General features: G+C 33.8%; 1 protein-coding gene across 3 annotated transcripts; it reads left to right on the top strand.

The window, feature by feature from the left end:
- The first annotated feature begins 1,075 nt into the window (after positions 1-1,075).
- On the top strand, positions 1,076-11,770 carry LOC132278479 (AT-hook motif nuclear-localized protein 10). 3 transcript variants are annotated; one of them, XM_059780268.1, is made up of 6 exons: positions 1,076-1,250; positions 1,825-2,345; positions 3,592-3,644; positions 9,219-9,350; positions 9,924-10,085; positions 11,138-11,770. In XM_059780268.1, the coding sequence occupies exons 2-6, from the start codon at positions 1,850-1,852 to the stop codon at positions 11,366-11,368; spliced, it is 1,074 nt and encodes a 357-aa protein (XP_059636251.1). In that variant the 5' UTR covers positions 1,076-1,250; positions 1,825-1,849; the 3' UTR covers positions 11,369-11,770. The 3 variants fall into 3 exon arrangements, with proteins under 3 accessions (XP_059636251.1, XP_059636253.1, XP_059636252.1); XM_059780270.1 differs by lacking the exon at positions 1,076-1,250 and adding an exon at positions 1,427-1,677; XM_059780269.1 differs by lacking the exon at positions 1,076-1,250 and adding an exon at positions 1,427-1,710.
- The last annotated feature ends 587 nt before the right edge of the window (positions 11,771-12,357 follow it).

The following is a 12,357-nucleotide window of genomic DNA, read 5'->3' as shown; positions in this document are numbered from 1 at the left end:
TTATCAAAAAATTGTATAAAAAATTATGGTTTGAAAAATATTTTATAAAAACTTAGTTATAAAAATGTATATTTAAAAAAAAATTATAAAAGATTGTTCTTTGAAAAGAGTTTTTTATTTTTTGAATTCTTAAAAATTATATTAAAAATTACAAACCAAGAACGCACATAACTTTTTTAATTGAATTTTCAAAAAGTAATTTTTAGAAATTGTTAATCGAGTAAATTTTTGTACAAATTTTTAATTATTAATAAATAAAAAACTAAACCAAACACGCCCATGCCTTTTTTTAACCGAGTTTATGAGTTTGTAAGAAAGAATTGAATCAAACAGAATTTTTATACAATTTTTTGATTTTTAGTTATCTAAAAAAAATAGTACCCATTTCTTTTACTGATAAGAGATTCCATGTTTCAGATTAAATGAATAAGATATATATATATATTCACCATTAAGTAGCTAATAGTACTATGCTTGGCATTGCATGGACCAACTACCATTCACCAACCATGTTTTTTTAATCTTAATTTGTAGAAAGTGTTTCTTTGCTATTATGAATATAAACATAATTAAGGTGGTGTCTACTGTCTATAATAATAATAATGTGATTCAACTGCACAAATAGCCAACTACTAATCATTATTTTTAGACTTGTAATGAAGATTACTTAGAAAGGAAAATGAAAAGAGAACAACAATGGGACAAATAGAAAAATAGACCTAAAACCTCCCAATACATGTCATAATTACAAAATCCAATTTACTTGCCATAATCAAGTTGACACCTGTTATTTGTTGCCCAACAACTTCGTTATCCAACATCCTTTTAAGTCAAAAGAGAGCGAGTATCTTAAATATGTACACGAGAGTGTATAATTTTATTTCTCGGAAAAAGGAAGGCGTTATAATTAATGCATTTTTAATTTATTAAAGTAATTTTTTTATATTGTACGAAAAGCAATTTCGGCCTGCTTTATTTTTATTTTTATTTTTTATTTTTTATTTTATTTTTGGTTTTAATTGAAAGAGGCCAAAAGAGAGAAGGCATGAAAAAAGTGAAACTTCGAAATTTAAAAAAATAGTAAGAGAGAAAATAAAATATTAACCAAATATTTGCATTTCTCAACATTTCTTTAGAAAAAGCCTATGGCCTTTTCCGTCTTCATTCGGAAACCCTAAAAATTCCTTCTCTTGCATCTTTTCAATATCTTGTATTCCTCTGCGGAATTTCAAAAATTTCCCTATTTATTGGTAAGAATATTGACATTTTTTCGATTTTTTCTGGGTTTTCTTATTTTCGCTGTGATTTTTCTTTTTTCTTTTTTGGGTATTTTTGTGAACTGTAAAATTCGAAAAACAAAAATTTTAGAAATTGATTGTCTTTGTGTGATGCTAATTTTCGGGCTATATTTGTTATTTTCTACCTGATCTGTTCAAAAATTTGAAAATATCAGCAATTTTTTGGGGTTTAAACAAAGTTCGTGCTTCGTTCACAGTTATTAGGGTTTTTGTTTGCTTTCCACTAGATTATAGTTAGATTTTGCAACGATATTTTGGGCAAAGTTCAGGTTTTTTAGGGTTAGGGTTTAGGAATTCCTTAGCTGAGCTTGCTCAGGGTTTAAATATGCAAAAAGTTTTCGATTTTCTGTCGATATCTTCAGTCAACATGCTGTTAAAGGTCGTATTTTTTTCGAAAACGAATTACAACTCAGTAAGAGTTCATTTTTATTTTATTTTTTTCACTGGGGTTTTAGAGCTCGTTAATGTTTGTTCTGGTGTTGAAGGTGATCTGAAAGTTGTAATTTTTTTTTTTTCGTATTTCCAGGGAATTTGAAAGATTTTTGGGGGTGATGCTAGAAGCCCCATCAAAGATGTCGGGATCTGAGACAGGAGTGGTGACGAGTAGAGAATCGTTCACCGTCGGCATGAAGTCTCCGGTGCCGTCACAGCCGGCAATTCAGAACATGCGGTTAGCATACAGTGCCGATGGAACAGCTGTATACAAACCGGTCACTGGAACTTCTCCTCCGTACCAGTCGTCACCAGCCAGTGGCGGCGAAAGTCCCGGCGGCACCATGGTACCGCATAACTTAAACATGAATATGGGCGAACCTATGAAGAGGAAGAGAGGGAGGCCCCGGAAGTACGGGCCAGATGGCACCATGTCATTGGCTCTAACGCCTGCAATCCCTGCTGTCGCAGTCACTCAGTCCGGTGGGGCCTTCTCTCCTCCGCCGCATGCTCCTGGAGCTACTCCTCCAGGAGGATCAACCTCGCCGTCTTCATTTAAGAAGGCCAGAGGTCGACCGCCTGGTTCAAGCAAGAAGCAACAGATGGAAGCTCTAGGTAACTTATAGGTCCTGTATTTCTTTCTATATGGGTTGTGTGTGTTGGATTGATAGTGATGTTTGATCCTTATTGTGTACTATATCTCTCTATCACGTGGTGGAATATGGAATGTTTATGGTGCTTACTGGGTCTTTGGGCAAATAGTTGGTTTGACCTGTTCTTATGGGTTGATTGTCTGGGTTTTTACATAGTTTTTATGTTAAAAGGTGGTTTATTATTTTGATTTCTAATATGGAATGAATTGGTTGTTGGTAATTTATACGAGGTTGTAAACATGATATATGTCTAAAGGGGATACAGAATATATTTATGAGTTGATGACTGTATAAATTGGAACAAGTAGGCAATATGGTTATATTGGAAGCTGGTATTGCTTGTTATGACTCCAGATTCTTATATCATAAATTACCTATGTACCCTTTGTATGTTGTGCTGTTTGTCTCTGCTGGCTTATTATTTCTTTTTATGTGTTGCTACACCCATGCAAATAGGGTAAAGATAACATATATTTCAATTCAGGGTAACAAACAAGTTGCTATTGTAAAATTGAATTCTGAATTATTATTGTAGTTCAATATTATTTTCTTTTCTTTTCTTTTCCACCAGTAAACAAAGGACTGACAGACAGTATTATATGTTGTGGTCATTGTTGAAGTGGATTGTGCCTGTTACTGTGTGGTGGTATTCTTTGCTTTGATAAAGGATCATATTTTGGGGGAACTTTTTATTAAGTTTAAAATTTCTGGTCCTTTGCTTGGTGCAATTGTAAATACTTGAACTTGTAACTGTGAGGACACAGGTTCGACTCTCAGAGCATTAATTGTGCAAATTAATAACAAATGTTAGATCTATCTCTAGTCTTCTCCTTCCGGCATCCCGGGTAGTTGGGACATGCGCTGGTGATTTTAAAATTTGTAGTATATCATTATTCACGTTTTGTGATATTCTGTGGAGTTTCAACTAAGTTTCGTTATATTTCTCAGGGAGTTTCTTTGGAATAATTTTCTTTTGAAAGTACTTGTTAATTTCAGTACTTGCATAGAGTCTTTGTTATCCTTAGATTGGAATCTTGCTATAATTTGGTTATTTACAATCCTATTATGTTTTTATGCGCGTAAATAGGCTACACTCAAACTTCTCTATTTTTGCTTTTCTAATTTGAGATTCAAGTATCATTTTGCACCTTTGTTGTTGTATTTATTTATTTTAACTATAAATTCCTGAAAGAATTTTCTGTTTGTAGGATCAGCAGGGTTTGGTTTTACGCCGCATGTTATCAGTGTGAAGGCTGGAGAGGTTTCTTTTCTCTTTTCTGGTTGATTAATGCAATAGGAAACCGTTTTATTTTCTTGTCATGAGTTTTTTTTTTGGGTGCCTCATGCGTTAAATTTTGCTAAACAATTATTTATTGATTTTAGTATCTAGGAGCCTATAACAAATACATAAATATAATATTTGAATAGCTTCATTTCTGCTTTAATAATGTCTATACTCTGTAAATTTTATAGTGTTTCCTTGGAGTAGCAGCTGTATATGGATACGGAGTTAAATGGCTATATATATTTTTTTTTCCCCATTTTATTGGGTTTTAACTGAGAAACTTGTCACCTGCTAGCTGGCTTTCTGTCCTGATTGTTTTGCTTACCAGTTATGGCAATATAGTTAAATATTTACATGTGAGTGGGATAAAAGAAAATGGAAAAAAATCTAATAAATTTTCCTAGTTTTTTCTTGTTTTTGTTTATTCTCTTTCCATTGCAGTTTGTTGATCAGTGATCACATTAGGTAGTGCAGTTTACTTATTTTGTCATTTCAATGTTTTTTTAGATTGTTATGTTATATGGAAGAAGTCTAGAACCTTTATGTAGGAATAAGATCCTAGTTTTGGATTGTTATGTTTTATGAGTTTATCTGCACGTCTTTGTTATTTTTTAGTTACGAGATCCTTTAATGATTCTCAGCCTTTTATCTATCATGTACCCACATTGTAATTAAAATTACATCTTTATGTCAATATGAACTATGCACTTTTAGGAATGTTCATGAATGCATGAGTTCTTTGTTTTACTCCTGGATTTTATTGATAAACAAGTATAAGTTTGTTAAAGTATAACAATAACATTACTTGATTTTGGCTTAACATGTGTTTGAGAATGACTGGTTAATTATAACATAGGAAATCTGTCTTTTTTTTATTTTATTTTTATTAATTTTTTTTTTTATAAGTTATAGGGAATCTAATTTGGTGATTATAAAAACTCAGTTGCTTCACCTAATTAAGAAGTATACAATGTTGATAAATGCATTTGCTATGGATTTGCTGATGCCAAAAACATGACTAATTAACTTATAGGCTTTTAGAAATTTATGATTTTTTTTATTTATTTATTTATTTATTTTATTTTTATTTTTTATAAAAAGAGCATCTATTAATCTAATATACTATTGATTTTTTCTACAATTGAGACGTTTTTGTGTGAAATAAACTTCAGTAGTCAAATATTTGTTTTTATCTTCAAATCTAATATACTATCTGTTTTTATCTTTGAAATAAACTTCATTAGCCAAATTTATATGACTAAAATATTTTATTTATGGTGTGTGTTTTTAATTTTAGTGCATCTTTTTGATCTCTGTGCATATGTTTAAGTTGTACACTTGTGCAACTGCTTTCTTGTGTGGATTCCTGATGAGTAGTCTGCAGTCTGCACCCTGCAGTTACTTTTTTATCATACCATTTCAAGTGGCTCGTGTTACCATCCATTAGATTGATTAAGGTTAAGAGAAAGGTGCTGTCAGATGTAAGTATATCAGATGGGTTTCATGAGTTGGTCCATATGCATTCCTATGTTCTTTAGAGTAGTGCAGTTAAGAAGTTCCCAGTAGGGAAAAAGTTCTGTTTTCTCGAGTATCCTGTTGTGAAAAAAAATAAAAAACAGCTACTAATACATAGAATTTTTAGACTTCTTTAAAATGAAAGAAGTCTCACCATGATGAAACACTAGTGGTGAAATATTTGTATCATTATTAAAATTGTAATTTTTGGGTCGAAATTAGTTAGTTTACTTTTTGAAATTTATGGACGTTTTACAAGTATTGTCATTTGGTTCTTCTTCCATGTTGAAAAAAGAAAATAAAAATAAAATTTAAGTGAGTAAAAGTAACTTATTGGTGTGTTTGCATATGCATATCTTATGTATATACCTTTTTGACTATTTGATGTGTATGAACATTTTCTTTATTTAGGCTCAATTATTCACAAAAGAAATGCTAACCCCCTTCTGCATCCCTTGCTCACAAGTCTCTCTCTCTCTTTCAAACCACCTTCACTTGTCTCCTCCTTTCCTTATATATTACCATCTTTATCATCTGCATCCCTTGCTCAAAAGTCTCTGTCAGACCTAATCCCTTCACACCATCTCTCCTCCACCATAACAAATGAAAGAAATTACCAGAGAACATTCAAAGTGAAGCTCCACTAAACGTTAGCGAAGAAATCTTCACATGCTAACAAAAACTACTGATATAAGAAACCACAATTATATAACTATGGTATATAGACTTCGAAGAATAAGAGATGATATATATGTGTATATGTTTGGGTTTATATAGATGTATATATAAACAATGAGGAAGAAATAACAGCAATAGACTATGATGTTGGGCTTGTGATAGTGGGAATTTTGCTGGTGCGTAGTCCAGTGGTGGCCGGATGACACTTGACAGTAGTGCTGTAGCTAGAGGAGAGAGAACAGAGAGAGAGAAAAAGGAGGCATGCAGTACTAGATGTCTGAGTTGGCAGAATCTAGTTGATGCAATTGGTGTAGGTGAGAAAGGCTCCTTTAGGGCCTTTCATGGGCTTCATAGACATTACACCAGGGTGTTGATTATGTAGAGCTTCTTGTGGTCATTTTACTTTAGAGGGCTTCAGAATTTTAAATGGAAATGCTAGAGAAAGGGGTGGACACCAAACTATCATAGTAAGGGAAAATATAATACCACGTGGTATGATTGGGATTATGGCCTTAGAGCAGAATGAAGAATTAGGATTCAGGTAGCCAATCCCTAATAGTTTGGAAAAAGGTCTGAGTTCAGTTGAGCACTTATGAGTGTTGAACTGAAATTACGTGTTTGATAAAATTCATATGGTCATGGAGGTGATTTTATTCGACCCATCTTATGGAACGGGTTGGTTGCTTGAAAGATACATTTTCAGAGAGGCACCCAATATATTCGTTTGATACTCTTTTTGTTATTGTTGTTGTCGTCATTGGTATTTTCAAAATGGCTTAGTAAACTTTTTATCTTCTATTGAAAATTTCAAGTAATCATATCATAATATTTTTAAAAAGTGACCAAATTGGTACAATATCTCAATATATGCTGGTTTTGTGATGAAGACTGTTGTGCTGGAAATTGAATATAGTGCTTCTCCTAATGTAGATGTGTATGCAACATATGCCCCTTGTCTCATTCTTGATTTTGTACGCTGGAACGATATAGTGATTTTCATTGAGGGTAAATACTTGTGGGTATTCTTAGCCTCTGGGTGCAGAAGCGGGCATGTAGAGGCACTACGCCTGTATATTTTTGTTTTTTGTTTGAAGTGTCCCCCCCCCCCAAAAGAAAAAAAAAAAAAAAAAAAATCCTGACCCATATTAATTTTGCTTTATCAATCCCATGTTCAGATATCTTTTTGCGGACTCACAATTGTTTTCCCTTTACTGCATCTTGGTCCTGTTGTATTATTCTTTGCCTCATGATCTTTTCAATTTTCTGTTATTCCATCCCAACCTTATTCCCAGATTGAACCAATTGGTTTCCTACTCCCAATATCAGCAATTTGGCTAGAGTTTTCTTCTTCCTTAATAATAATAATAAAAAAACTCATCAGTATCGTCATTGTCGATAATATATATCGTATGATTATAATAAAATCCTTAGTCCTTTCCTCGGTTTTAGTGTTCTTACTATTAGATAGCTTGAAAGTATAGCTATTATTTTTTGTGTACTTTGTTTCTTGGGCGCTTCTTTAATGAAAGTCATAACAAAAAAAAGTTCTTACTACTATTATTATTTTTATTGTCATCCGACTGATTATAAAAATAATAATTTTGTAATAGTTAATTCTTTAATGTACAACGTCTGATATAAAGAAGTTAGTCTAATATCCATAAATTTTTTTTTTTATAAAAATTTTCTTTTGTATTGAAAAATTATTTACTCTTTCCTTTCTTTTAATATAATCTTCTGAACTCCAAGGGAAAAATCACGTGTCTACCACTTGCGGGGTGTCAGGATGACCTTGTAAACCAATGGATATGGGGGAAAAAAAAAATAATGAGCAGGACATATTTATAGCCTAACACACACATAGCATTGTGTAATTTTGTTCATGTTGTATTATGAACTTGCAAACTTTAAATATAAATACCACTATTATGGGGAGAAATTGCTTTGCAACAGTGTAATATTTTCTAAGATTACTATTAAATATGATGATTGCAAATTAACTTGGTCTATATTAAGACAACTATAACTAAAAGTCCAACGATATTTGGTCTAATCTTAATTGATGATTAGGTCATCCAATCAAATTGTGTGTGGAGGATGTACAGTATGATTGTTGTCGTGGCCCTCACGTCAAGTTTTCTAATTGATTTTAAGTTTAATTCTTGTAAAAGAAAAATGATTAATTCTGATTGATCACATTCCTTGATGTAACAAGCATTGGGGTGAGTTATAAATTATTTAGTTAACTTTCCCTTATTCTAACTTCTTGTTATAATAAATTATTCTAATAATTTTATTGCCTACAAAATGTAAAAAATGTCTTGGTATATTTGTTATGGAGTTTTCATTTCAAATTTCTAGTTTTGGCGGAGTTCGTTATTTAGAGTTTTCTTGTGGGAGAAGGAAAAATTGACAAATTCTTTATTTCTTGTCCTAGGACTCGGTCCTATATGGATTTGAGTTAACGAGGGGTCATTCCTTATGGTGAACACTTTTTTGTTAGAGAAATTTGGAGTTATTTTCTTCCTAGATCTTCCCTCGTTGGAGCAAGTCTTGGTTAGAGAATTCTGGAGTAATCTTCTACTTGACTTTGGATTCTTCAAGTAGCTAAAAGTTATGCATATCTTGTTTGTATTTACCTTTGGGTATCATTACTTTTGCAAAAACAGGGCTTGGGATTTGGTTATCTTTCACTTGGGTTTATGGGGATACCTTCTTGGTGGTCTTAAAGTTTTTATTTATTATAATCTCTCTATTCTAGTGGAGTTTGCGTATCCTACAATCTCTATGTTCTAGTGGAGTTCGTGTATTGTGTCATACACATTTCTTTCTGGATTTTCACTATTGGGTATTGATTATTGTATCCAACTGAAGTTGGTTTTAGGTTTGCTGGTTTGGTACTCTCTATTTAGATCGATTCTGCGGATCTTTTGTTTGGTTTAATGATAGATTTTATTGCTTTTATTTAAGAATTCATCTTGTTTTAATATCCTTTATTTCTAGAGTTGATCTTCTTTGTGGATGTAGTTTTCATTGGCATTGAGCTTGGGCAAAGTTTCATGACACTTGCACTTTTACCTACTATAGTCTTCGATGTATATTGTAGTGATAAATCAAGTAATGCGAGGATGATTATTTGGCAAGTATAACCAAGTTTTTGTGTTATATAGGTTCTGATGAACCAACCAGACGGTGCATACTTTAATTTGTAATATCATATTCCTTTAGTTATATTGGAATCCTTTCTTCATTTGGGTTCTTATTCTGCTGCTCATGTTCCCATAAATGTTTCAATTTTCATGTTAAATTGAGTTAACAATGAAACATAATTAGTTTTTCAATTATTTTGACTTTTAGGATGTATCGTCAAAAATAATGTCCTTCTCTCAGCATGGTCCAAGGGCTGTTTGCATCTTATCTGCAAATGGTGCCATATCTAATGTGACCCTCCGCCAAGCTGCAACATCTGGTGGAACTGCGACATATGAGGTTTGTCTTATTATTAATCACTTTTGTACCTCTGCCTTGCAATTAAAGCGCATTGGATCTTGAATATGTTGACTATGTTGTGCTACAAGTTCCAAAAATTAATACCCCATGTTCAAGTGGTTACTGAAGGAAGATATTGCTGAATCACAAATGTTTTATTATCTGTTGGCTGTTGCCATTGCTTTTTTGTTGAAAAAATCCAACTTGATGGGCTAACACATGCAAATAGAAACAATAGCTGATTCTAGAACTAGCAGGCAATTGTTATTTATTGTTTCTCTATTCATTTGTTCCATTATTAGGTGAGTCTACTTTACCATTTGCTATGATAACTGATTTATTTGTTCTGGTGTTTGACACCTGTTGTGTTCTGGTGTTTGATACCTGTTGTGGCATACTTCTAATGTTTGATTTTTGTATCATATATATATATATATATTATATAAATGTCATCATTTTGTATCAGGCTTGCATGGCCCATCTGTCATCATTTATTATTCTTGAGACATTTTACTATAATTTTTGTGTACATGTAGAGGTGGAATATGATTTTACTTGACTTCCCTTATGCAGGGTCGGTTTGATATTCTGTCACTTTCTGGTTCATTTCTGCTATCGGAGGTTGGTGGTCAGCGGAGCAGAACAGGGGGATTAAGTGTCTCATTAGCTGGACCAGATGGACGTGTTTTAGGTGGTTGTGTGGCAGGTCTTCTAACTGCAGCATCCCCTGTTCAGGTTGGTTTGGTTTGCGATCAATTTTTCACAGTATATAAATAAAATTGGTTTCTTGGTTTTAAATTTATTTTCTTACAAAATTTTTGAATACGTCAGCATCGGTCAAAGGGTTAACCAAAACTTGCAACTATTTCGAATTTGCTTATTCAAACTTTGAGTAGCTGATGTGCTGTACCTGATTGCTTACGTTTATTGAATTTGATTTAGTAGAGAGCTCATGCTATATTCTTGGTTGTGGCTGGGCTGTGGTCAGATTCTCTTATTTATCATTCTTCTCTTCTTTATCTGCTCGGTTTTATTTTGAAGTCTTCCTACTAACCTATCGTTGATCTACCATCAAGCACAACGATTGCAGTGACATATTTATCTAGATGCTAAATGTTGGTATATGACTGATCAGCAGTCAGCACACTTTAGTGTTATTTTTATTCCTTGACTGCTTGCATTTGAGGGATGATGTTGTACCATTGAAGCATATTTTATTGCATCATACATCAGATTGACTGTTTGTCATTCGATTGTTTAGAAGAATGGCCTGTTTGTTTTGGTTGCTAAAACACAAATAGTTTTTAAATGTCAATTCTTCTATGCAGTATCATACAACTACCAGTTTGACTCTTTCTATTTAAGTTACCAGAGATGCCTCAAATCCTTTTCGGTATTTATTACCTTGCTAATTTGAGGTTTATGCATTTTAGTACATTACATTCTATTGTGAATTAGTTCCTATTTTTGTCAAGATAACAGATTTCTTTTTTTTTTAATAGAAAGGGGATTTTGTCGGTTTATATGAGAAAAATATTAGCGGTGGCTTTTGAGAAACCAGAAGCTCTGGTCGGCTTATGTTGGTTAACATTCAGATTCACAAATCGTTCGGAAACGCGTTTGATTGATGTCATATAGAACAGGATGGCAAATGACTTGACTTTAAATTGTGATGTTTACCTCTTTGTTGTTGATATGTTCCGATAGCACTGCTAAATGGCTATCACATTTTTGTGAATTGGTTCTATTACAATGCAGGCATTATATATCTTCCTTTTCTGTTGCAGGTAATTGTTGGCAGTTTCATTGCAGATGGTCGCAAGGAATCAAAGCCAATAAACCAAATTGATCCCTTATCTGCTCCATCAAAGCTCATCCCAGGTGGTGGTGCTAGCAGCCCATCTTCACGTGGGAGACTCAGTGAATCCTCTGGTGGGCCCAGTAGCCCACTCAACCAGAGCACGGGAACCTGCAATAACAGTAACCCCCAAGGCATGTCGAGTATGCCATGGAAGTGATCCTTTTGCGGCTTGATATTCTCACTAATTTCTGGAGGCATGGGCGCCTGTTGTTTATTAGCTAATTTCTTCAAGCCTTGAATATTTACCATTTGTAATTTAAGCCCTCTGTGTAACTTTAGCTGTGCAGAATAAGGACCACAGGCGACTTTCCAGCTTGGCCTTAGTGTTGCTGGAAATAGCCAACCTTGCAGTAGTGACAGGTGCCCATCACCCCTTGTGTGTCGAACATTAAAAATTAGCATTGTACTTGTAGGATGTCTTGTAACACAGTTGTTATCTAGTTTGCCCTTCTTGTGGCTGTTGTAGTCTGTAACGTCTGTTGTTGCTCGTATCTCAGTATTGAATTATTCTCTACGATTCTCCGTGATCATTGTATTATGACCTCCAATTTGATTTTAACCCCCGTATTCTGGTAGGTTTTAAGTTTTCCATTCTGTAACAAGGATGTTATTATCAGCCTTCACCCTATGAGATAGTTCTCCGGGTTTGCACGTCAGCAAACGTGTAATGAGTTGGTCTAAAAAGATCCCATGGGTTTGGCCCAGTGGAGGGTAGGGAGTGGAGAATCCAAGCGATAACCTCTGCTTCATTATGCATGGTTCTCATTTTGCAATTCATTCCGGTGGTTTTGTACAAATTTTTGTTAAATGGTGATGTCAATATGCTTGCGAGATTAGATGAGCAATATGGTCAGATTGAAGGGGAGACACGTTCCTTGGACGGTTTGTTGGCAAGGTTTTGCACAATCTTCAGTGATGCAATGCTACTGCTCAAGCTTGATTCCAGGCTCCTTGAACTAAACTGGCCGTGAAAGCCCGCGCAAATGAGCTAGAAGGCAAGGTGCTGAACGGGGCCAACCAGCTGGCTAAAATGCTCCTCAAACCCATTCCAAGAAATCAAATATGCAGCTTGTGTTTACCTTGAAATTGTATTCAAGAAATCAAAGCTTTATTTTCCAGAAGAATTCTCATACTTGTTTTCTGGAT

Source organism: Cornus florida, unplaced genomic scaffold, assembly GCF_030987335.1.
Source record: "Cornus florida cultivar Cherokee Brave unplaced genomic scaffold, ASM3098733v1 CherokeeBrave_3.0.0_Hap2_Chr10, whole genome shotgun sequence".
NCBI lineage: Eukaryota > Viridiplantae > Streptophyta > Magnoliopsida > Cornales > Cornaceae > Cornus > Cornus florida.
The sequence above is the reverse complement of the archived record's forward strand: the minus strand, read 5'-3'. Positions and strand labels throughout refer to the sequence as shown.